Consider the following 27,030-nt stretch of genomic DNA (forward strand, 5'->3'; position numbering starts at 1 on the left):
CACTACTATGACTGGTTGCATCATACATCATCATATCGTCGTGGTATACGGTCTCCCTAAGCTCCTCAACCTCTTCTAGCTTGACGACAAACATCTAACAAACTTTCCTTTTACATCATTTCATTTGCATGGCAAAAATTTGCCGTACTTTGATTCCGTTTTGAATTCCTTGGAAACATACTCTATTATCCAAGTCATCTAAGAATTCTACCTTTTTGGAGAAATACTCCATTACAACCTTATGATCCCTTAACCAATTCATTCCTAGTGTTACATCATAGGAACCCAAAGGAGCCACATAAAGGTTTACTTCGATATTTAACCCTGGTAGCTCAACCCTAGCTTCAAACAAACGTTTCTCTACTTGAGCTCTCGTTTGGATGGCATACTCTATAGTCCATATATTAGTCATATAACCAGTTCTTTTGGGAAATCTATTTAGTAGTCTAGGTGAAATAATGCATTCTGTGGGACTAGTGTCTATCAACACTGTTATGTAGTTACCATATAGCTTACTTGTTACTTCAATTGGTGTAACTTGGTACTCAACTTGTTTGTTGTAATATCCTGGATATTTTTTTTGTTTTTTAAGACCAATAAGAATCATCAACCAACAGATAACCCGTTAAGGTTAGAAAGCATAAACTCAAAGCTTGCTGAAAAATGCAACCCTTCCACTTTCTGATCACCAAGTGCCCAATGTGGGAAGGTGAGAGCATACAGTGAATAGGGGATCATTAGATCACAAATCTGCTGAAATGATAAAGTGAATACAATACTGGGCGGCAAGCCAGCCCCTTCCGCTTATTCAGCGGGAAAGCAAGAAACTTGGCGGTGAACCAGCCAAGAGAAACATACAACAAACACAAATCACTCAACAGCGATATTTCAGCGGGAGGACTGAATTATAAAAACTCAACTCGACCGCTTATGCAGCGGGAGGACTGAATTACAATTTAACTGATATAGGCGGCAAGCCAGCCTCTTCCACTTTTTAGCGGGGTGAGAGTTTACAAGCTAGAATGGGTTAGTAGTACTACTACTTAACCTTACAATAACACAGAGAGTGAGAGTAGAATAGTAATGCTGAACATCAAAGATAATAAACATGAAACTCTACTAACATCAAAATTGCAGGCTGGAAATGCATAACCAACAGCCTATGGACCCACTAAATCACTCATATCTCTCTCAATACTCACCCGATTCACCCAAAATCAGTCCTAAACCAACACTAGACCAGCAGCGATGGAAACAAACCAAAGATATTCTATCAAAACACCCTCATTTATTTGGCACGCATCCCAAGACACCATCTAAAACCCACGCCTAATCGGATAATTTCGATTTGTTCTAATAAATTCAATTCTCAATAAAACGTGCCACAAACTTACAGAATGAATCGCCAGTAGCAGGAAGGATGAATGAGTCGATACCCAGAATGACTAGACACTCAGGCAGAGAGGTGTGATCGAAAATGTGCTTCAGCCACAGGTAAACCAGCAACACCAAAAATCGCTCCAAACACCAAAAAGACTAAGATATGCACTGAAAGTATGGTAGATTACAGCACATAGCTAGGTACTATATTTCAAGTATGAAACTGGAAAGCACTAGGGAGGCGTACTTCGAAGCTTCAAAGTTCTGACGCCAATCCGACAGCATAACAATGCAAATTTTCAAGATGTCCAGAATGAGAGCCCAAGGCTCATATTTATAACTCCACGCCTTCCCAAATGCAAATGCAAATGGCGGCAAACTTCTCCAAATCCAATTTCATTTCACCTTATGTCTCCCCACTAACTTGGCACCCACTTACCTTTACTAGGTAAGTTCGAACTTCCCATGGTGGCGTCATTTTTGCAAAATAAACATTATACCAAAGATGCCTTAATCCTCTAAATGTCAACCACAAATTCGCCCTCTGACTTAGGAGATAATCAAATGAATATTAAATAATTTTTCCCTAAGTCATCTCCACAATCAATCAGCAACTGCAAATATTGAAATATTAAACCTTTGACAAGGATATAATATTTAATTAAATTACTTATGACTCCCATACTGATCATTAACAGAAACCAAGATGAAGCAGAGTTAGAAGACCAAAGAACTACTGCAAGACCAAGACCCTATCCATTGCCAAAAATAGAAACACTCCATACTGCCACTTAGTAAAAATAGTAAGTCATGAACTACTGCTCCGAAAAGCATGATCTTCGCACCCAGTGACAGAGCATGGAAAGCTTAGTAGTACAATATCATCAAAACAACCGACCCTTGACTTACTAAAAATAGTAAGTTCACGCCTCATCAATGTTTGAAACCCTAATTCTTCATTCCACATAGCCTACGGGTCTTAGGAATAGGCCAATGGACCACTAGAAGTACATCAACGAGAAAGGGTTCATTACAGTCCACCCTCCCCAAAAATGCTTGTCCTCAAGCAACTATAAGGCTGGATGCAGTAAAATCTCCTCATTTTCCCATGTAGCATCCTCTGTTAGCAAATTTTTCCATTTGATCAAGTATTCCGTCATCACCCTTCTCAAAGAACGTTCCTTGAAATCAAGGATAGCTTGAGGAACCAAAACTAGCTCTCCCTCCTCATCAAGCGGGGGTAACTCAGCTGAAGCAACAACATTGTGTCCCAGAGCCTTCTTGAGGCGTGACACATGAAATACATTATGAATCCTGCTGCTTGCCGGTAATTCCAGCTCATACGCCACTTCTCCAATTCTCTTGCTGACTCTGAAAGGCCCATAGAATCGTGGCTTCAATTTCTCAACCCCACTCTTTTTGAGAGTAGACTCTCTGTAGGGTTGGAGCCTCAAGTAAACCATGTCGCCCACCTCAAAGGTGCGCTCTATTCGCTATTGATTAGCGTACAACTTCTGCTGATTCTGTGCATGCTGGAGATTGTCTCTCAGAATCCTCAGAATATCTTGACTTTGTTGCATCATATCCTTCGCCTGAGCGGTTCTGCTATCACCAAATACTAGGTCAGCGAAGCTAGGAGCTCCATAACCATATAGTGCCATGAATGGCGACATCCAGATGGACATGTGATAGGAGGAATTGTAGCAATACTTTCCTAGGTGAAGCCATCTCACCCATGCATTCTCCTGCTCCGAGACATAGTTTCTAAGATATCCTTCCAACCACTTATTCACTATCTCGGTCTGCCCATCAGTTTGGAGGTGATAACTTGTGCTTGGAGTGAGCACAGTTTCACATAATTTGAAAATCTCCTGCCAAAAAGCACTTAGGAACTTGCTGTCCCTATCACTCACAATGTTCTTCGATAACCCATGTAATCTGAACACCTCCCGAAAGAACACTTCAACAACCTGAGCTGCTGTAAAAGAGCTGGTGATGGTGAAAAAATGAGCAAACTTCATTAGTTTGTCCACCACCACATAGATACTGTCCTTCCCTTGAGCCCGTGGCAACCCAGTGATGAAGTCCATGGAAATATTTTCCCATTTTTGACCGAGAATAGGCAAGGGTTGTAACAAACCAGCTGGCAGAGTGTGCTCATCTTTGTTTCTCTGGCATGTGTGACACTCCTTGATGTACTTAAAGACATCATTTTTAAGTCCCTTCCAAGAAAATCTCTCTTGGATCTGCCTGTATGTTTTGAAGTAACCTTCGTGACTAGCAAGGGGAATATCATGGAAAGTCTTCAAAATCTTCTCCTTTAGCTTAGATTCAGCCACAATGAAGATCCTTCCTTTGTATAGTATCAACCCTCAACCAATTCGTACCTTTCATCATGAAAAGTACCTTCTATAATGCTGGTTGCAAACTGATTTTTGGCATAATCAACAAGCAACAACTCCCTCCAATCAGCAGTAAGCTCGCACAATGAGCTCAAATGGGGCCTTCTGGACAAGGCATCAGCCACAACGTTGTTCTTTCCCTTAACATACTCAATATCGAAGTCGTAAGCCTATAGCTTACTCACCCGCTTTTGCTGGCTTTCATTCAAATCCTTTTGATGCATGAAGTGTTTAAGACTATTATGATCAGTCTTAACAATGAACTTACTCCCCACCGGATACTACCTGAACTTCGCTAGGGCATGCATTATGGCAAGCATTTCCTTATCATAAATCAAATACAACCTTTTAGGTCCTCTCAACTTCCTACTCTCGAAGACTATAGGATGCTTATCCTGCATGAGGACTGTACTGTTGGTTGAAAATTTTGTACACTTTGGGGAAATATACAAAATTGTGGTTTCAACCACAGTGTTTGAGTAAAACTCTCCTAATTAAGGGAAGGCTCCCCCCTATCTGACTACAAATTTAAAAATAAAATAGGATGGGACAGTGTTGACGTGTCTAAAATCGTTGAACCTGCGACTTCATCCGGCCAACGCAGAATAGAATGTACTCGCTGAGTATCCTATCCTCTCTTGAGATAAGGAAATCCCTAATGCTGTTTTTCGTTTGATCAAAGGGGACGACCTCAAGGTTTTGATTGTCAGGTCTTGATGGCGGGATTGCTTAGTGGTTTGATGTGTTTTGCTGGAAACACAAAGGGCACTTACGGTGATATGGATAATTGCTGGATGAGTTCCCTAAAACTTTGACAGTCTCGTTATCGATTGGTTTCAGTTGCATGATACTATTTCAGCAGGACTGCGGATTCTTCTTAGTAAAAAAGGGAAAAAAGGAGGGATAGGGAAAGAGAGGTACAGTAAGTCTAAGTTATTTAACTAAGATAGCAGATTAAGAAAACAGACAGACACCTCCAAATAACTAGATTAAACATTACCAGCCATTTAAGCACAATATTTGTATGAATCTAGTGCGATCTTCAAGGGAAAAATGAGTTTTCATGCTATCAAACACAACATCAGAACTTTAACATTCATTCAGTGAGTATTCAATAACTGAACTAAGCATATGAAAGGTTCAGATTAACCATGCAGAAGGAAAGACAATCAGTCAGTCCCTAATGGTATGAACAGCGAGGGTTCTATCAGATGTTTATCTAGAAAATGCTATGAAAATGAAAAAAACATAACTGAATAATTCAAATTAGTGAAGAAGGAGACCATGCACTCACAAGGAAACTTGAAACAGTCTTAACTTTGCATTAAATCTTGTAAATTTCGCCAGAGCTTCAACAACAATCCATGAACTTCTTACAAAATGAGGGAAAACCAGCCCCCTTAAATAGGCTTCAAAAATAGATGAATGGCCAAGATCTAATCTAAACAACTGGCCCAGATTCATCCTTTCAAAAAGGTACCCATACCCATAAATGGAGGGTAAATATCAGCAACTACTCCAAAGGGAGCAATAACTACCTAAAATGGTAATTAAAACTTATCCAAAATAATTCAAAAAGTGCACATACACAAAGATTTAAGTTTGCAGTTGACTTGGAAGTCAAGTATGACCCTTTGGCCAAAAAGTGCACTTTTCAAAATTTGAAAGAAAGAAAGCACTTTAGGAAAGCACTTTTTCTTTTCCAGTTTCATATCCTTTTACCAAAAATTGATTCTCTCCATGCAAATATTCTTGCCAAAGGTCTTGACCTGCTGCACGTTCTTCACGAACATACTTCTGAAACCTGATGCACAATTGGAACAGCAAACCGAACTGAGGCATAGGGGGATGATGAATTTTATATTGCATGCTCTCCAGATAATGATCGATGTGTTTCAAACTGTCCTGCCAGTTGGACCGATTAGCTTCAAAACTCAAGATATCAGAATGTAATTTACTAGCAAAATCTAGGTCCTCTGTAGAGTAGGCGATCTTATCTATTTTTAATCGATCTTCCCAGTCTGGATGGATTATGGGATCAGACAGACTATTTTGCCAACCTAAAACCATGGATCGAAGGATTATTCCACCAAGGTCCCTTGTGTTCTTCAGAATTTCCTCGCATGTCTCTTGCTCTTTGTTAATGGTGGCCTTGGTGTCATTCTTCATGCTGATGGTCCAATACCATTCTTTGAAAGTGTTAATGTCGTGGGGGTCCAGGATGGTGGAAAGTGTAGTGATCTGCGGATGGGTCCAGAAAAGAGTTGTCATGAGGGGTAGAGTTGTAGTAACGGCTTCATGAATTAGAAAGCATTCCCGCTTCATCTCGAACAGTTTGACCAAAACGGTCTCTCAATGGTGGGCTATTTCTTTTACCTCTTCAATAATTCGTTCTCCTCTTTCCTTAAGGCCTTGCATCCATTCCTTGACGGCCTTTGTAGTATCCTGTACTCCTTCAAATTCTGTCGTGGTTCTCTGTGCCAATGCTATCGGGGGAATGTGGGATTCGGAAGCATTATGCAATGGTCTTAGGAGTTGATCAATGTACCCCTCGGCCTGTTCAGCACAAGCTCAATACATGTTCTTTTCAGCTGTTATCTCTTCAAGTTGCCTGAATATGTTCTATACTGAATCCTTGAATTCCTCCTTTTCCTGCTCCTTAGTGGCTCATCCGATAGGGACAGTCGTGATGCTATAATCAGCCAGTGTAATCTAATCTGCTGGCTTGTCTATAGGCGGGGTGGTGATATGAAGGGTACGGTTCTTTTGCTTATCTTTGGTTATCCTGGAATATGCCTTGGGCTTTTTCTTCCCCTTGGCCTTAGCTTGGTCTATGCGTGAGAAGATGTCCTCCAAATCGATGGGTGGCTTGGTGGCGGCTTTGCGCTGAGCTCGAGCAATTAACCATTCTTGAGGTACAGTCTGGGTTGATGCTATGGTTAAATTGGCACTCTGTTCTTTGATGTTTTCAGCCGGCTCATCGCATATTTGCAGCTGTTTCGTTACAAAAGGAGTAGAGGAGGTGTCAAGTTCCTTGCTCGCAGCTGAATTTTCTCCCACTTCACTGAACAACTGCCTAGTATTTTCGTGTGATGGTTGTTCTTTAGTCTTTTCAGGCTCGCGGGTATCATCTGTCCTTTTCTCTCCTTCAACAGTGGAGTCATCCTTGGTAGTATTATGGAGCAGCAATTCATAGCGGCTCTGCTGGATGGGTTCATGCAATTCAATCCCCTGAGTGGATGGAATCTCTCCTTCCTCAACCTGGTTATCAGGTTTGGCTGATTCAATGGCTCTTAGCTTGACATCCAACATGTCGGGTGCAGGAGGATCATCAGCCCCAAATGCGTCAATATCACTCTGGGAAGGCGGAGCAAGTATATAATCTAGTTCGACTACATCATGAGACGAACTAGGGTCCTTTGATGATGAAGTGACCTCTGGCCTCCTAATAGGGATCTTTTCCCTTCTTGTTCTTTTGGATGTCCGAGTTCCTCTGCTGGCCTTAGCCTTCTTTCTTTTCTCAGGCTTTTCGATCTCTTCCTTAGGTGCACTGGAAGTTCCCTCATCTTTAGAGGACTGAGAATCAAGGCTACCCATCAAGTGGTAGGTGAACTGACTCCCTCATGAATCAGTCGCTCAATTTGCTGGTGCAACCACTGGTCAGTATATCTTCCTGGGGCTGCCATAACCGCCTCGAAATCAGTGATTGGATCTTGCGACCAATCGATGCCTGGCAAAAGATGTCTTACCGCCTCAAATTCCCGGATTTGTAGTCAATTTCTTGAATCTGCTAGTTGATCTGGGACCCGACGGTACTCATAGAGTCGCATTTGCTGCACACTCAGCCTCGAATAGCCTCCGGACCTCATAGTCGTCAGAGCAGTTCTTCCAGTAATCTTCAACTGATTCTTTTGCTCTGTATCGCCTGCCATAGGCCCTCTTTGCCAAATTGTCGTGATCGAAGCATTTCCTTGGAAAATGCTCTTGTAGGCCGTAGGAGGCTAGTTTTGCAAAGGATTCCTCCGCTTGGGATGGGTTCTTTAGATGGACATCCTGGTTGCCTATAATCATAGGGAATGCGAATCCAGATTGCTTCCTGTCCTTGAGTAAGCTGCCCGCCAGACGTGACTGCCTTGCGACTTCCAGAAGAACTATCTTGTCGGTTGGGTACTGCGGAAGTCAGAAAGGAGCACCCTCAAAGCCAGCTATCCGGATGTAGGAGAAACTTGGGAACTGGATGAACCAGGGCCCATACCTCTGTACTAGAATAGTAGCTTGCTCTGAGAGCCTTATTTGTAGTCCTCCCTACATCAACCTGACCAGGCGCATTGTGAAGGCGTCATTGACGCGCTCATACTGACCAACTGCATAGGCGGGGTTGTTCTTTTCTCTTTGAGCTATGTCTTGATAGTGTAGCTGTGGATAACAATCGTATACTTTCACCTGATCAGTTCCATTCCCAATTTCACCTTTCATGATCAAACCCGATAGTGGCTGGTTCCTGGCGAACATGTAGACCAAATAGGAGGTCATAGTGAAGTGCTTCTTGGTCTCGAGTTTGATCAATTGGGTATGAATGTTGTCACTTATGATCTGGGCCCAGTCAAACTTGGATTTTTCAGCGAAGACCTGTTCTGTGAAGTAAAACATCCATTCTTCAAAGTAATTGGATTGGGGAAGTCCCATAATCCTGCTGAGCAATGTGACCATGTCCCCATGCTCGTTGTGAAAGTCGCTTCTAGGGGTCTTTTCCCCAATCCTGACGCTTGGAGGTCTTCTCTCCTTGTACCATTCTTCATTTATCAGTGTTTTGCATTTGGCAGGGTTTACATCATACGCTGCCTGCGCTTCATCCATAGTTGTCGCTATGGGCTTGTTCAGGAAGGGAATGTCAAACGAGTCACCAATGGCCTCAAGAGTGTAGTTAGCGAGGACCATGTTCTCGAGGGGCACTAATCTGGAGCTTGGTTGGTAATGCCTGGTAGCCTCTACTACTAACTCATAGTTTTGTATAGCCGGGGGAATCTTGCTGCCTGGGCAATGCCGCTTTCCATCATCCGCCTAGGCCTGCCATAGGCATTAGGGGAGAAGACTCGGTTTCTGAAATCTTGAATATCAATATCGCCTAGGTCAGTATCACTGACATTCTCCTAGACACTCTGAACTTTTGATTCCCTCAGTCCCCCTCTCTGATACTGATACTTCATCCTTTTGACTCTGCGAGGGATATCTGACTTGGACGCTAGTGATGTCTCGGCTGCAACAGGTGTCTTTGATGATTCTACCGCCGATTTAGGCATTTATCCTGCACAGGCGGACACAAATTATGAGGCAATATAAAGGATGTAAAGCGGGTTAGATAAAGGATATGCCAACATACAAGGATCAATTCGAAAACCGAATTTAAAGAACAGCATGACACCTTAGCTAAAAGCTTGATTGATTTAAATATGAATATTTATGAAGTTTTTCGATTGCGAATTTATACTTAGGCATTTTTAGGATCAATTTTCAAAATGGACGATGCTTTAAAATTTTCCTAAGTCTGAAAATGCGTTTTCTAGCTGATTCCTAGGAACAAATTCTGATTTCAATCGCGTTGACGTCTTATAAACGAAAAAGATGCGGTTTTTTATTTAATCAATTTAATTCATTTTGCACATACATCTATCCGATTTTGCATATGTTTCAAATGATTTTGAGAGAGGTGAAACACACTTACCTGGCAAAAAATGAATGGTGTGAATTCGCACAACTTGCCTTGCAAGAATGAATTCCTTATTTTGAATGGAAGAGTCTGCAATTTGAATTTTAACGGTTAACTCCCTATTCTGGATTCTTGTGCCTAAAATTAGGGGAGAGAAGTGCAAACTTAAAACACTTTAATTTAGCAATTTGTTACCTTGGGTGTTTTCTCTTTTACGGCTTCAAACTTGGGCTATTTTACCTTTGGCATTAAAACTTGGGTTCATGATCTCTTGAAAACCCTCCTATACCGCGATATTGCCAAACTTCGGGACTTTAGACAGGTTTGCAAGCTTTAAAATTTTAACACTTACCCCCTTTATGGCGAATTTCGGAGAATGAGGGAGTTTGCAATGTTAAGAAATCGCGATTTTGAGCTTCGAAGGGCTTTCAGGCTTTACGCTACAACATTCATGCGGTTTTGGGCGAATTTTGGAGAATGGGGGAAGGGTTTGTGAACTTCCAACTCTGCGGCTCTTCCTTTTGTTGTGCCAAAGATGGGCATGTTACTTCAAGGTATCCAATACTTGCCAACAAAAATCGCGGAATTACCTTGGATGGCGAACTTTGGCAATTTGAAGAGTTTTGCAAGTTTGTATGAACTTAAACTTTCGCCACTTCTCCTACAACGCGATTTTCGGCAGAATGGGGTACTTGTCAAACTTTAAACATTTTGCATTTTCCCCTTATTGTGTGAACTTCGGCGTTTTTCGGGGGGTTTGAAAACTTCATCTTTTTTGCACTTTTCCTTCATAACGCGATTTTCGGGGTTTACATGCAGTTTGCAAATTTTTAAATTTTAAAACTCTCTTATAATGCGCTTTTTGGCATTTTGGGAGGGTTTGCAAACTTTTAAAAAAACTTTTCACTTACCCTTATAACGCGATTTTGGCGTTTGGAGGCATTTTGTAAATTTTGCGAACTTTCCAACTTAGCCTATATATGTGATTTTCGGGCTTTATGTGCCTTTTGCAAACTTTGTTACTTTGACCCTTTTTGCCAATTTCGGCGATTTTGATGCACTTTTCAACTTTAAAAACTTTTTGCGATTTACCTCCATAATGCGAAGTTCGGGGATTTGGAGTATTTTGCCAACTTCGCACCTTTTAGGTGTTTTTCAAACTTCGGCACTTTAGGTGTGTTTGCAAACTTCGGCGTTTTGGCTTACTTTCAACTTCGGCGTTTTGGTGGCTTTTGAAAACTTTTACTTTATCACTCGTTTTTGCCGAATTTCGGCATTTTAACCAGTTTTGAAAACCTTTTATCATTTTGATAATTTACCCCCATATGGCGAATTTCGGAGAATGAGGGAGTTTTGCCAATTTCGGCACTTTGAGTGTGTTTGCAAGGTTTTTCGCCCCTTTTACCTTCCAGTTGGCGAAAATCGCCATTTTCATGAATCCTGCAAACTCTCAAAACATCATGTAATCTCTCCCCTTAGTGCGAGTTTCAGGATACGGAGGAGGTTTTGAAAATTTACACTTCTGCACCCTCTTATCTCTCCTATATCCTCGTGCGAAAATCGGCATCTTTGGGTCCTCATGCGACCTTCAGACTCTTTATCCTTTACTTGGCGGACTTCGCCAGTTTCTTTCATCCTACGCCTATCTTAGGCATTTTTACAAGCTTAGTCGATCTCTTGGAATTCATGCCCGAAGGCTCAACTGACCTCATGGATTCACAGGCTCCTCCGTTCAACATTATCATCTCATGGACTGATTACGGGCTCGCTCAAAAGGAGGCGAGACACTCTGCGCGGAACTCAACAGGGTGAAGACAGAAATGCCCAAAAAAGGAAAGGGGACCCTGTCGGCGACAGGGAGCGTGTGCAACGCACAACAGACAACAATCTTTCTTCTTCTTTCAAGAAAGACAATATCCTTTTCTCTTCACAGAACTGATAGCGATTTGATATAAAACAACAATACCAACTTTCGAAATGAAATGAAGTTTTCTGAAAGCTCAAAGATTTCCGTCACTTCCTTCGAGACGGGACAACAATATCAAGCTCAAAGTCTTGATTATGTGAAGTCCTATCTATACTTTTCTATACTAATTTTATTAAGAACAAATTATAACAACACAAAGACTGAAATATCTTATTCTTTGTACGCAAGACAACAAGAACAAATGTGAGCTCAAAGACTCACAACTATTTCTCATAAAATCTACTGACTTCTAAACTCTTATAAGAACAAGTGTAAGCACAAAGTTTTACAACTTTTTCCCAATAGAACTTCTACTTTAACTAAATTAATCTCCAATACTTGCAGCTCAAAGACTAGAAATCAGATTCGATTAAGTTCTCAAAGAAACACTTGCAAGAAAGGTAATATGGAACACAAACTTAGGAATGTAGCACAAAGACTCAAAGCTTGAGCAATTTTCTTTTATTTCTTTCAATTTTTCAATTTACACATAAAAGCTCAAAGACTTCTTTGCTGCAAATTTGACAGAGTTTTTGCTTGCTTTCAAAAAGATAAAGATTACAATAGACCCCTCAAGTATTTATAGAAGAGGAGCCTTGAGAAAAAGGTGGGAGGATCCTAACTAACTTGAGAGATTTTCTTAACCACCAAGACTTATTCAATAACTAACTAAGACTTATTCCAACTACAGTCCTAATTGAACTCAAATTGTAGTTGCCTTAATGTAATTACAAAAGTGCAAGTAAAGACTTAACTTGCAATTTACAAAAGGCTTTTACATGTAACTTGTCAAAAGAAAAACTACAACTAAAAGATTACAAATCTGGAAAAATACAACGAAGTGTTGAAAAACACTTAAGATGCAGTATGTGAAGACATGAATCCTTCGAACTTCTGGATGATTATTCGTAGCTCAACGGGATTTAGTTCGTGGATGTTCTTGGCAACAACCATGGTCTTCACAGTGGTATCATGACATCGAAGAAGCATAGAGTTGTTCTTCTCCAAGATGGACTCGATTTCGTGCAAAAAGGTTTGATGTTTCATCAGAGCCTGAATTGAAGAAGTTGAAAATTGTTCGCTCCTCCATTCATTATGAATCCTCATTTGTAGATATGCAAGAACTTTTTCTTCTGGTACCACCTCTCCATTTTGACTTATTACGTTGCAAGAAGCCTTCTCACAATGGGAAACAATACCTTGAAATACTTCACCCCGCAATCTCATTACATCATCAATCTCCTCAATGAGGGATTTGAGAACAAGGGCTTTATCCTCCAGAAGTTCTTGAAATTCCAAGTACATGACCCTGGAAAAAATAATGGCATGCTCCTGAAGAATGCTCAACTATTGTTGGGGCATGGTGCGCCAGATTGTCAAACTATCTTCAACCCTTTCCAGATTCTGTTTGAAAGTGTCGGAAGTTTGATTCAATTTCTCTTCAGTGGCCTCCAACTTAGACATCATTTGGAAAATGTTTTTCAGCACTTGTGCACATAGATCATGAAGTTGATCCACCCAAGAATCCAATGCTTGTACTTTTTGAGCAGCTCTTTCAACTCCCCGAATCGGTTCTTGGGAACCGGAAGAACTTGTAGGATTACTCCCTTCACCAGCAGGTTTTGTAATTTTATGAACAACTGCAACAAGTTGCCGGTTCTCCTCTTCTAGCTTGTCTTTCTTTGCTAGAAGTTCATCATAACGCTGCACTAGTGAGGCTACAAATTGCTGGGCATCGTGTTTGACCACTTGATGTGTTTGTTTGCCCAATTCTATCCTTGTAACCCTGTAATCAGCAGCTTGCATTTCCTCACGTGGCTTAACCGCAAGGGGCTCAACAATTTCTGCCACTTTCATCTTATTGCTATCAACAATCACTCTTGAGATTGTCTTGGCCTTTTTAGCAACCTTGGCCCTAGACTGTTTGAGTTGCTGATAGTCAAAGACATTAGGAGAGATTTCCTGCTTCTTCCTCTTTGGGGTAAAAGAACTAAGCCATGGAGGTAAAGCAACTAGTTCTCCTTGAGTAGCTGCTGAAAGCGAAGGAGAAGCAATTTCTGTTTGAACAACTGTGGTCACCCTGGGAGAAGTATCTGTTTGGATGGCGACCATGGTTTTCTCAGTAACCAATGGGCATGAAGATTGCCTCATAAATTCTTCAAAGCCAGAAGTGGAGGTATCAATCTCTGACAACTGGATACATGCAGGAGTATCCTCAGGAATTTCCAGCACACCCTCTTGTTGATGATCAGGAGGCGGCTCAAATGCTGAAATAAGAACGACATTCTGAGGAGACTCTTCCACTATTATGTCAGGAGGAGAAAGAGGCGTTTCAATGGAAACTGAGGAAGGAATCTCATGAGGTGAGTCCGAAGCTAGAGACTTAGGAGCATCATCGGATTGCCGTCCTTCTGGATTATCAGGATCGATCACATGAACATGAAACCGAGACTTTTCCTTTCCACGAATTGTCGCCTCCTCAGGAGGAAGCACTACTGCCCGACCAACCCGCAATTTGATCTTGGTGCCAGAAGATGATGCACCTTCCTTGTTGTCAATCAGAATCTCAGACTTATGTTCAAGAGGCCCCGTAGAGTCATCTTCTTTCCCAACCTTGATCTTGATGAGTCTAACACCATTACCTTTGAGCCAAGTGTTGGTGTTAGCCGAGATAGGCTGAACTCTTTCAAGAATGGACGCGCATTCTTTATGCGACCATTGGATTAAAGGAAGTGGAGCTTCCTCAACCCTTCGTGAAATATATTCAGGATCAAGTACATGCCTATCATCAATCATCCCTTGTGGAATATCCACCAAGTTCAAATCAATAACCTGTTCAACAGTAAGCCTACAGTAATCCATCTTGAGAACCTCGACTTCTGTACGGAGATCTACCCATATATCCTCAATACGATGCACGTGTATGAAGGATTTCTTGATTTTTTCCTTCATACCCCGGTAATCAAAATTTGCCCTAGACTTAAACATTTTGAGTTTAATCTCTTGCATCTTAGTCTCCATAGCTTTGGCTTTGATGGATGTGACGAGAATACCGACCAATTTTCAATGGGTTTGTTGTAGAAATCTCCATTCCAACCTTATGTCTGACAGACTGATGAGCGTGCACAACCATGATCTGTCTTCCAACCTCCATAAGTATGATGTTATCAGTCGGGTATCTAGGGAGCATGTATGGCTGCCCACTATAGCATCCGACTCTCATATAGGTAAAGGTCGGGAATTGAAGAAACAAGCAGCCATACTCATTGACTCTTTCCCATGCCTCATCTGACACCCTTCTGTTCTTTAGAGTCTTGTCAAACTGGCACATGAAGTAGCCAAAGAATGCATCTTGAACTCTTCTGAAATGCAATCTGCTGGGTCTCCAAGGCAGCTGATCATAATATTCCCATATAGGTATAAGCGAGCGGTCACCCTTGGTAGAAAGACCAGGGAAATGTCTGAGTGACGCTGCTAAATACACTAAGTATGAATTCATGTAGAAAGTTATGGTGGTAGGGACCGCTGCAAGTTGCTCGCACAAAGCATCGCTGGTAATCTCTCCCCATGATATATGATGGGATTGCCTTATGAACATAGTAAACTGATACATCCAGGGTTCAAAAACATTGGAGTGTTCAAGACCCATCATTGTACTGAAGAGAGTTATGATGTCTCCAATTTCCCACTTAAAATCACAGTGGTACAACTTAGCCCACCTTGAGAAGGCGGCTCGTGGCTCATGAATCCACCTGTTAATATGACGTTTGCAATCCTTTTCCCTCTTGACATAGTACTTGGTTGCACTATCCTTTGAAATTTCCATATGAATAGGTGCTGGTAGTATTCTGAAGACTTTCTCAATTGTATCTGTATCAAGCGGATTATGGCTTCACCATCATCATTTTTAATGGTTCTCGTCTCTTTGTCAAAGCGATGGGCGCAAGCGAGCACAAATTCAGGTTCTAGGGCAGCCACAGGAAAAGAGGATGCGTGATGGATGTGGCTATCCAACAGCCACTGCATATTACTATCTTGCGGATCCTCCACTCTCTTGACAAATTCTGACATGTCCACATGCCCTATCTCCGTGTCTTTTATGCGGTCCAAAGGAGAGGAAACTTGTGAAGGTGAAACTTCATTCTAGTACTTGTCATATTTATACTTCATCTTCTTTGGAATAGGAGAGGATGGTAAATCTGACATTGAAGGACAACCTGGTATACTGCGATGAAGGCTTAAAAGTGTTAAGGCAACATCATAATCAGCTGCAACTAACATTTTTCCTTCTTCAAATGAGAAGAACTCCAACCCTTGCACTTCACGATTTTGTGAGAGAAAGATGAGAAATAAATGGGAAATGCTAGGAATCTTGACTTTGACCAATTTCGGATCTTGGGGAAAATTTTACAAGTATACAAGTTGGGAAGAATGCACATGCAATCGGATTTTTAAAACCCAAATGCAAGTATACTTGTAAAATGGAAAATGGAGAAATGAGTGAAAAATGAGAATTAGATTTGCGGGAAATGACGTGAACGGAAACTACGGATATAAGCGATATGGATGGATAAAAATGGGAAGATTTTGGAAATGTCAGTTCGAAGAAAATGGGAAGAACTTTGGACATGCAACCCGGTTCTAAAAACCCGATTTTGGAAGGATGGGTATTTTTCATCTTTGCAACTTGTAATTTCAACAAAAGATGGTTAAATTCTTTTAACCGTAAGGAAAGAACAATGATTTTCATCTAACTTGTAATCGGGATTTAAAATCCCGAATACAAGTAAAGAGGGAAAATGGGGAAGAACAATGCAATTCATAAATTGTTTTACAAAGGGGAAAATATCTCTCACAAAACCGATTTTTGGGGCAAAATAAATATATACACAAATTTACAACTAGAAAAGAAAAAAAAGAAAACAAGAAAACAAGAAAATGAAACATGAAAAGAAGAGAAATCATACCTTGCCCTAAACCCTAAACCGTATTCTAAACCCTTGCCATGTTTTACAAAAACGCCTTGGGCATCAAAACGTGGCACCAAATGAAAAACAAATGGCACAAGAAGTGGTCAATCCTCCATCAAACCTCAACGCCTTGGCATGAAAAGCAAAAACGACCTAGGAGATTGCAACTTCGTGGAGTTTAGATCCCCCAAAACGTGGATTTAGGAATCACGTGGTAAACCGTTTGATAGAAAATAAGGGTTGAATCATTCATCAAAACAGCAGAAAAGTGTCCCATAGCTCACACAAATCGCCTTGCAACAAAAACGCCTCCTTGCTCCATGAATTTCTCCACAAAAAATTGGGAAGAATGTGGCAAAATTGGCTTAGGAGAGGAAAATCAGGTTTTTGGAAAGGAAATACAAGTTTCATTTTACATGCAATAGATAAAATCGGGTTTTAATTCCCATATTGCAAGTTTAAAATGTCACTTTTCCTTCAACAAGGCAAAATCGGGTTTTGGAAATGCAATTACAAGTTTAAAATTCCCCAATTTGCACTTTATGGAGAAAATCGGGTTTTTTGGGCAAAATAGCAAGTTTAAAATGTCACTTTATTTCATTTCTAGGCAAAATCAGGTTTTGGAGAGAGATGTGCAAGTTACAAATTACTTGTAAAGGGAAAATAAAATCCCTACAACAAGTTTTAATAACTTAACACATGTAATAAGTGTTTAAAATCCCTATTACGAGCAAAAGACATTAAAATAGGGGTTTTAGAAAAGAATTACAAGTTATTTATAAATATGCAATTTAAAAGTAACTTGTAACTTATCCAAAAAATCCCTATTATGACTTAAAAAGCCAAAAAGAATCAAGGGGGAAATAAAAAGTAAGTTACAAGTTCTTTTTTCAATAAAGTGCACTTGTAATTAGCCAAAAATTTCCCTTCAAAGACCAAAACAAAAGAAATCATTAAAAATTGCAATTCAATGAAAATTTCCCACCTGCAGTCAAGGAGAAAAAACCCGAAATTGAAGGAAAGACATAGCAAACAAACCCAGAATGCGATGAAATTCTAAACGTGGTTCGAGGATGGAATGAGGATTAAGCTAGTCCAAGGATTAGGCAAAATTCTGCCTCGGGAAGCATGCCACAGAGAAAATTTTCATTTTTTGACAAAAATTTCATGTAATGGTCCTTCATTTTTTAAAACAAAAATGAGGACAACATGCACCAACACTTTCTCCAGATGCATCACACTGCAGTTCAAAAGGTTTGGTGAAATCAAGTAAAGCCAAAACGGGGCAGGAACTCATGATCCCCTTAAATTGCTCAAAAACTGTCTATGCCTTTTTGAACCATTCAAAAGCTCCTTTCCTAGTAAGATCTGTGAGGTTATGTTTTCAAGAGGAGGCCAATCAATGATGGCTCTAATCTTTTCAGGGTCTACCTTCACACTCCCTGCACTGATAATGTGACCAAGGTAGAGCAATTCTTCCATTCCAAATTCACATTTGGACTCCTTGGCAAACAGGGATTTGAATTCCAGTATGCTTAGCAGTTCATCCAAGTGCTGTAAATCATAGTTTTAAAAATCGCGGACTCGCCACGGACTCGCGAGTCCTTTGGCACCGCGAGTCGACTCGCCCAGGACTCGCGCGGCGAGTCCAAGTGAGTCCCTGCGAAAGACTCGCGAGTCTTTCACAGGGACTTGTGGGCCCAGAAAAACGCGCCCGTAAAGGGTTAAAACCAAGTTTTTTTTTAATTTTTGACTTCATTTTGGTTTTTTTTTTGCTGTAGCAGGTTAGAAGGGTTTGGAGGAGTAGAGGGAAGAAGGAAAAATCAGCAAGAGAGATCTAGGTAAGGATTTTTTCTCTTTTTTTTTTTTTTTCATTTGAATCATTTCATTGTTTTGAAACTGAAAAAAATCTTGAAAAACAAGGGGATATGCTGCCAAATTTTTTTCTATTTTCTTTCCTAAGTTATTTCTTCTTTTTTTCTTCTTGTTTTTGAATGCTATTTTTCCCAAATGATTCATTGTCATTTTTTTTGTTGATTTTCCATAAAACCCTGCTGATTTTTTTTTTTTCATGTTAAATCAGCAATGGCAAGTTCAACTCCAAGGGCAACCCCAAGGTCAGGAAGACAAAGAGATAAAGCTTGGAAATATGGGATTGCAGGAAGCAAAAAGGGGGAGGTCACTTGCACCGAATGCACAAAATGGATGACTGGTGGAATCAATAGATTAAAATACCACCTTGCACAAATACCTGGATATGGTGTGGAGGCATGCCCCAAATCAACTCCTTAAATTATTAGAGAGATGAAGGCCATTCTTGCTGAGAATGATATGCATAAGGAAGAAAGACAAAAAACAAGAGAAGCCATGGCAGCTGCAATGAATCCCACATTGTCCACTTCGGGTCCCATTGGTCACAGTCAGGGTCGTCAGTCACTTTCATCTTTTGGTGACAATGAGGGTGAGGCTAGTGGCACTCCTGTTAGATCAGACCTTAATTTTTTTGTACCACGCAATGTTCCAGGTGCACAACCTTCACTTGAAGGTACAGGATGGAATAGAGAGAAGCATGAACAAGCATGGATAGCAGCTTCAAACTTTTGGTTTTACAATAATCTATCTTTCAATGCAGCAAACAATGTGTATTGGGAAAGTTTTGTTAATGCATGTACAGTGGCGGGTAAGGGGTTTAAGGCCCCAACAGGTAATGACTTCAGTGGGCCATTGCTAGAGAAAGCTGTGAAAAATACAGAAGGTGTGGTTGATGATCAGAAAAGGTATTGGAAGAGAAAAGGATGCAACATTTTATCTGATGGATGGATAGATGGACGGAATAGGACTCTTCTCAACTTCTTGGTGGCTTCAAATGTTGCAATGGTATTCATAAAGTCTGTTGATGCCTCAAATGAAATAAAAAATGCAGAGATTTTGTGTAATCTGTTGGATGGTGTGGTTCGGGAAGTTGGAGTTGAGAATGTTTTCCAAATTATCACGGACAACACAGCTGCATATGTATCTGTAGGTAGAATGCTTATGTAGAGGCATCCTTCGATTACATGGAGTCCTTGTGCTGCACATTGCTTGGACTTGGTGCTAGAGGACATTGGGAAGATTGGATGGGTGAAGAAGGTGGTTGAAGATGCAAAAAGTGTCACCAAATTCATCTATAACCATACTTGGGTGCTTGCTTTGATGAGAAAACACACAAATGGCAAGGACCTTGTGCGACCTGGAGTGACACGATTTGCTAGCCACTTCATCACTTTGCAGAGCATTCTTAGTGCCATTCCTCATCTTAAGCAGATGTTTGTGTCAGATGCTTGGTTGGGGTCTGCATACTCCAAAAGACCTGAAGCAGAGAAGATTGTGAGCATTGTTTTTGATGAAGGGTTCAATAAAAGTGGAGAGGAGTTGACTGCGGTAAGTAACAAACACAAAAGTAAAGTTTATACAATCTTGTCTATTTGCTGATTTTATTTTTTAGGGGTTGATTTTGTACTAATTTAAAATTTGTTTTAATTTTTTTAGGTGACAGAATCTTTGGTAAGGGTTCTTCGTATGGTGGATGGAGAGGGCATGCCAATGGGTTTCATTTATGAGGCCATGGATAAGGCCAAAGAGGCCATTTCACATTACTATCGTGGAAATACAAGAAAATGTGAAATCCTTTGGCGCGTCATTGATCGTAGGTGGACAAACCAACTCCACCAACCGATACATGCCTTCGCCTACTTTTTGAACCCGAAATTCTACTTCTCTGATTCATTTAGGGTTGATGAGGAGGTCATGGCAGGTGTTATTACATGCATTGATAAGATGACACCTGATCCTGAGTTGAGAGACAAGGTTCTTGATGAGTTGGAGGTGAGATTTGACATTTGCAATTGCTCTATCTTTATTTATGAATTCGGAAATGTTCATTATTGAATTTGAGTTTGACACTTTGACTATCTAGTATCTATTTCTGAATTTGGAAATGTTCATTGTTCAAGATCTACAAAAGTGCAGAGGGGAGACTCTTCTCATCACAACTAGCAATTGATAGGAGAGGAAAACAACAACCAGGTAAAAAATTTAGTAACTTAGTTCAATAGTGCAAGAAAAAACCTACAAACTTGATTGCTACATTTTTTTCTCAATTCTAATATTTCTAAATGTTTTTTGTAGATTTATGGTGGGAGAATTATGGTGCCGGCACGCCTAATCTTCAAAAGATAGCTATCCATGTTTTGTCTCAGCCATGCAGTGCTTCTGGGTGTGAACGAAATTGGAGTGTCTTTGAGAGCATTCACACAAAGAAGAGAAATAGATTGTCACAAAAGCGGCTCAATGATCTAGTATTTGTTCGGTACAACCTTCGCCTTCGAGTTAGACAGGTGGAGGGTGTTTCACATGAGGCCATTGACTTGGATGAAATTGATCCATATGGTGATTGGACCATGAATGAACAAAATGATGGTGATGATGTCCTCCTTACCGAAGAAGAAATTACAGAAATAGAGAGAGGAGCAGCACAAGATGCAGAAGGAGCAAGATTGGATGAAATGGAGGATGAAGATGAGGACGAAGATGAGGATGATGATGAGGACTTTGACTTTGAAGAAGAATCATTTCACCATTTAGATACCACAACACCCACTGCTACTACTTCTAGCTCAAGGCCTGAAAAATTGAGCTATATTAGGAAAAATACAAAGAGGAAGATGTAGTCTTCTCTTTGGTTTGTTCATTCACATTGTTGTTTTTCACATTTGGAGTTGGACTTGGACATATCATTATATGTAATTTTGTGAACATTTATATACTTATGCTGCCATTATACATTTTAGAGTTGAAAGTTGAAACTTGAATATGCTGCCATGAATGATGAAATTTCAAATATTGCGTGTTTGTAGATCATATGACATGTGTAATGTTTCAATTATGGCACTTATGTTCTCTAAATGCATTAATTTCTTTATGTTTTTTTTGTAAAACTACGGTTTTTTTTTTTGCCGAGTCTTTGCCGAGTCTTTCGCGAGTCTTTCACGAGTCCAAGTCCGAGTCCAAAATTTTGGTTTGCCGAGTCCGAGGCGAGTCCGAGATTTTCAACTATGCTGTAAATGCTCCTTCCAGGATTTGCTGAATATGAGTATGTCATCAAAGAATATCAGTACGAACTTCCTCAGCTGTTTCTGGAAGATTTTGTTCATGCTTGACTGTAATGTGGAAGGTGCATTCGTCAAGCCAAAGGGCATGACTAGGAACTCAAAATGCCCAAAGTGGCATCTGAAAGCGGTCTTCTCCACATCTGAAGCTCTCATCCTAATCTGATGATACCCTGACCTGAGGTCAATCTTCGAGAAGAACACTGCACCATGTAGCTCGTCAATGAGCTCATCAATTCTCGGAATAGGATACCAATTCTTGATAGTTTTCTGATTCAGGGCCCTGTAATCCACGCACATGCGCCTGGTCCCATCCTTCTTTCTCACCAAAACAACAGCCGAAGCAAAGGTGCTTTTGCTTGGCTGTATGTAACCCATATCAAGCAATTCCTGGATTGCTTCTCAATCTCATCCTTCTGCTTCTTAGGATATCGATAAGGAGTACTCATAACTGGCTTAGCTCCTTCTTCAAGCTCAATGATGTGTTCTGCATCTCTCTCAAGGGGTCTGCCAGGAGGTGGGTTCTCAAACACCTTACTTCTCTTGGTTATCAAGGCTTGAACATCTTCAGGATAGTTCCGATTCTCTTTTAGTGGTTCTGAGGGCATGACCATGACCTTAGTTCTATCCGTGATCAATGCTTGAATGTCTGTGGAATAGCTGCCCTTATCTACCAATGGATTTGAAGGCATTATCAAACACTCTGCTGCCCACTCCACCTGGTTATGGCGGATCAGCCTCTCTATCCTTTTCAAAGATACAACTTTGAGTCCACCATGCGACATTCCTCTCAATACTACCTTCTTCCCCTCAAACTTGAATTTCAGCTCCATGGTTTGCAAATTTAATGTAATCTCACCAAGAGATCTCAGCCATTGAATCCCGAGGATTGCATCATCATTCCCACCAATGCTAACCACAAAGAAATCATCTCTGATTTCATGATTCCTTAACTTCAGAGACATGTTGGAAATCATCCGGTTGTAGGATATATTGGAGCCATCTGCTACCATGACTTTGAAGCCCTCAACTTCCTTTGCCACTAGTCCCCTCTTAGCAACAATCTTTTCATTAATGAAATTGTGATTCGCTCCTGTGTCAATGAGAGAAATGACACGATGCTCTCCAATCACACCCCAAACTCTAAAGCACTCATTCTTGTGAATACTCGAGAGTTGAGCAACCACTCCTCTGTCTTCTGACCCAATTTCAGGCCCTTCAGGAGCCTCTTCATACTCTCTGTCCTCAACTTCAGTTTGCTGTTCTGAAATTTCAGAATCTAATCCATCTACAGAATAGCACTCCATCTGATGCAAATTGCCCTTTCCATGACACTTATTTCCTGGGGCCCAAGGTTCTTTGTAAGAATAACAAAGATACTTCCTTCGAAGCTCTTGACGGAGCTCCTCATCCATTCACGAAGGGAACCTCTTGGTCTCATTTGTGAATTTCTTCTTATCCTTTTTGAAAGGAAAAGGCTTGGACTGAATTTTATTCCTTGGGGCAGCCAAGTCTATGCTTCGAGATTTCTTAATAGCTTCTGCCAAGGTGGGCGGATCAAATGCTTTAACCCAACCTCTCAAAGGTTCCTCAAGTCCTTCAGTGAAAAGGACAACTAACTGCTTCTTAGAGATGCTACTTACCATAACTGATAGATTTTGAAATTCATTTACGTAAGTGTCCAACGAACCTTGCTGTTTGAGTTGAGCAAGTTCTCTAAATTTCACCTTTGGATCCTTGGTGTCGAATCTCTCAATCAAGTTGTTGGTGAAATCAACATAGGTGGTGATTAAGTTATGACCAAGGGTGACCAACCCATGGTACCACCATTCGTGGACCACTACATCCAGATGCAAGGTAGCAAACTTGATGGCATCTTCTTCCGGCATAGGCCTTAAGGACAAGTAATTGTCCAACTTCTGCACCCATGCTCTAGTTGTGCTCTTAGTGCTTCCATCAAAGTGTGCTAAAGTCACTTTTCCAAGAGCTTGCTGATAATCTCTTGGGGCAGCAAATCTATTGTCATTCCTCCTTCCTCTCTTCATTTTTTGATTCATAAACTGATCCAAAGTGAGGATATCTTGGATCTCACCAGGGAGAGAAGCATACTCCATGTAGCTGTTCCTTATTTCATTAGCTGTAGGTATCTCCATTTCAGCTTGCTGTGCTTCTCTTGGCAGGAATACAGGTTGTAGAGGTCTTGGGGCTGAACCTCCACTGTTGTTCTCGTTGTTACTCCCATTTCCATTGCCTACAGGAGCATTGGAAGTGTTGGCTTCCGGTCCATTGTTGGGTTGGTTAGGGGTCCCAACAATGTTCTGGTTAAGTTTGGCCAGCAGTAGAGACATCATGTCCATCATGGCATTGAATTGTCTCTCAGCCTTCTTATCAGGTGCCTCATTCTGTTCTGTAGCCTTGTCTGCCATTGAACCCATTGAATCTGAAGAATCCAAATCCTTCCCTTTGTTTCTCAGTTCTTCTGAAATGTATCCTCTTTCGGCACTATTGGAATTTGAAACTGCTGTCTTTTCTGTTCTCGGTTGTAGTATCAGACGTCTATGTCACTCATGGAGGATTTTGAATCCTTTGAAACTCACAGGCTGGCAGGAAAACCAGCTCTGATACCACTGTAATATCCCGGATATTTTTGTTTTGTTTTTTAAGACCAATAAGAATCATCAACCAACAGATAAGCTGTTAAGGTTAGAAAGTATAAACTCAAAGCTTGCTGAAAAATGCAACCCTTCCACTTTCTGATCACCAAGTGCCCAATGTGGGAAGGTGAGAGCATATGGTGAATAGGGGATCGTTAGATCACAAATCTGCTGAAATGATAAAGTGAATACAATACTGGGCGGCAAGCCAGCCCCTTCCGCTTATCCAGCGGGAAAGCAAGAAACTTGGCGGTGAACCAGCCAAGAGAAACATACAACAGACACAAATCACTCAACTGCGATATTTCAGCTGGAGGACCATTACAACCAATCATCACTCGACCGCTTATGCAGCGGGAGGACTGAATTACAATTTAACTGATATAGGCGGCAAGCCAACCTCTTCCACTTTTTAGCGGGGTGAGAGTTTACAAGCCAGAATGGGTTAGTAGTACTACTACTTAACCTTACAATAACAGAGAGAGTGAGAGTAGAAGAGTAATGCTGAACATCAAAGATAATAAAATGAAACTCTACTAACATCAAAATTGCAGGCTGGAAATGCATAACCAGTAGCCTATGAACCCACTAAATCACTCATCTCTCTCTCAATACTCACCCGATTCACCCAAAATCAGTCCTAAACCAACACTAGACCAGCAGCGATGGAAACAAACCAAAGATAAGCTATCAAAACACCCTCGTTTATTTGGCATGCATCCCAAGACACCATCTAAAACCCATGCCTAACCAGATAATTTCGATTTGCTCTAATAAATTCAATGCTCAATAAAACCTGCCACAAACTTACAGAATGAATCGCCAATAGTAGGAAGGATGAATGAGCCAGTACCGAGAATGACCAGACACTCAGGCGGAGAGGTGTGATCGAAAATGTGCTTCAGCCACAGGTAAACCAACAACACCAAAAATCGCTCCAGACACCAAAAAGAGTAAGATACGCACTAAAAGTATGGTAGATTACAGCACCCAACTAGGTACTATATTTCAAGTACGAAACTGGAAAGCACTAGGGAGCCGCACTCCGAAGCCTCAAAGTTCTGACGCCAATCCGATAGCATAACAATGCAAATTTTCAAGATGTCCAGAATGAGAGCCCAAGGCTCATATTTATAACTCCATGCCTTCCCAAATGAAAATGCAAATGGCACCAAACTTCTCCAAATCCAATTTCATTTCACCTTATGTCTCCCCACTAACTTGGCACTCACTTACCTTTACTAGGTAAGTTCGAACTTCCCATGGTGGCGTCATTTTTGCAAAATAAACATTATACCAAAGATGCCTTAATCCTCTAAATGTCCACGACAAATTTGCCCTCTGACTTAGGAGATAATCAAATGAATATTACTTAATTAATTTTCCCTAAGTCATCTCCACAATTAATCAACAACTTCAAATATTTAAATATTAAACCTAACAAGGATATAATATTTAATTAAATTACTTATGAGTCCCGAACTGATCATTAACAGAAACCAAGATGAAGCGGAGTGAGAAGACCAAAGAATTGCTGCAAGACCAGGATCCTGTCCACTGCCAAAAATAGAAACACTCCATACTGCCACTTACTAAAAATAGTAAGTCATGCTCCGAAAAGCATGATCTTCGCACCTAGTGACAGAACATGGAAAGCTCAGTAGGACAGTATCATCAAAACAACCAACCCCTGACTTACTAAAAATAGTAAGTTCATGCCTCATCAATGTTTGAAACCCTAATTCTTCATTCCACATAGCCTACGGGTCTCAGGAATTGGCCAATGGACCACTGGAAGTACATCAACGAGAAGGGGACATTACATTTGTTGTCTACCATTACGTGTATCCTTTGTTGAAATTAAGTATACTGGGGCGGTAACGGGTTTCACTACTGTTGGCCACCTTGGCCTTTTTTAGGACACTGGTTGGCATAGTGGTCTTCTTCACAGGTGAAACATTTGCTAGGTGGTCGCTTTTCAAAGCTTTTGTTGGCATGATCTCCCTCCTAGTTATTATTATTGAACCCTTTTCTGTCTCTCCTATGGTCAGGTTTGTTTCCCTTAAAACTCTTCTTAAAATTTGGAGAGGATTGATTCTAGTTGAACTTCTTATAGTTCTTATCCTGATAGGAGTCATCCTTTTTCACCTTTTGCTCCTGTCTCACCGGCTTTTCATATGCTTCATCCATGGTTCAAGGTGCAAGCACATCTATAAGTCCTCCTATCATGTGGTTGAGCCCCATAACAAACTTCCTAATGCGGTAATTTTCTTCTTGATGCACAAGAGGCATATACTTGATTACCCTGGTGAACTTTTCCTAGTATTCATTAATTGACATCTCTCCTTGCTTGAGATCTTGAAAATCTTGCAGTTTTTGGTCATAAAACATTTGTGGAAGCCATCTTTGTTTGAAGACTCCCACAAATTGCTCCCATGAAATCTCTTTTATTTTCAGTCCCATCTTAGCCTTCTTGCTTTGCCACCATGTGGCGGCCTCTCCATATAGTTGATAAGCATCCCAGGCTACTTTGGAATTGTCTAAGTAATTCCGAATTTTGAAATACTTTTCCATCTTAGTCAGCCATGCCTCAGCGGCATCCCCTGACGCAAACTCTTCAAATTTCGGTTGTTTGATCTTCTTCATGTCATTGAAAAGATCAGCCGCTAATTTATTTTTCTTAGTATTGAAACCTAAGGATTCTGACTGCACTTCCTCATGCTATTGGGTTGACCTAGATTGCTCTTGCTTATTATAGTAACCCTTGATTGGGTTTCAGATTCATCATCCTTGGATTCTCATTG

At 40.7% G+C, this 27,030-nt stretch overlaps 2 protein-coding genes across 6 annotated transcripts in view; both read left to right on the forward strand.

The window, feature by feature from the left end:
* The window catches only part of LOC131047909 (probable leucine-rich repeat receptor-like protein kinase At1g35710), a 193,253-nt gene that overhangs the window by 111,634 nt on the left and 54,589 nt on the right, over positions 1 to 27,030 (forward strand). The window lies entirely within an intron of this gene.
* LOC131874639 (uncharacterized) lies at positions 20,074 to 21,324 on the forward strand. The gene is made up of 3 exons (XM_059218370.1): positions 20,074 to 20,289; positions 20,418 to 20,490; positions 20,593 to 21,324. Exons 1-3 carry the CDS (start codon positions 20,212 to 20,214, stop codon positions 21,132 to 21,134), a joined length of 693 nt encoding a protein of 230 aa, XP_059074353.1. The 5' UTR covers positions 20,074 to 20,211; the 3' UTR covers positions 21,135 to 21,324.

The sequence above is a fragment of the Cryptomeria japonica genome, chromosome 3, assembly GCF_030272615.1.
Source record: "Cryptomeria japonica chromosome 3, Sugi_1.0, whole genome shotgun sequence".
Classification (NCBI taxonomy): Eukaryota; Viridiplantae; Streptophyta; class Pinopsida; order Cupressales; family Cupressaceae; genus Cryptomeria; species Cryptomeria japonica.

Excerpts from the sequence above, each read along its gene's own strand:
- LOC131874639 (XM_059218370.1), top strand. The coding sequence starts at position 20,212 with ATGGCAGGTGTTATTACATGCATTGATAAGATGACACCTGATCCTGAG. Across the intron at positions 20,290-20,417 it reads AGGTTCTTGATGAGTTGGAG|ATCTACAAAAGTGCAGAGGG; the intron begins GTGAGATTTGAC and ends TCATTGTTCAAG. Across the intron at positions 20,491-20,592 it reads GAGAGGAAAACAACAACCAG|ATTTATGGTGGGAGAATTAT; the intron begins GTAAAAAATTTA and ends TGTTTTTTGTAG.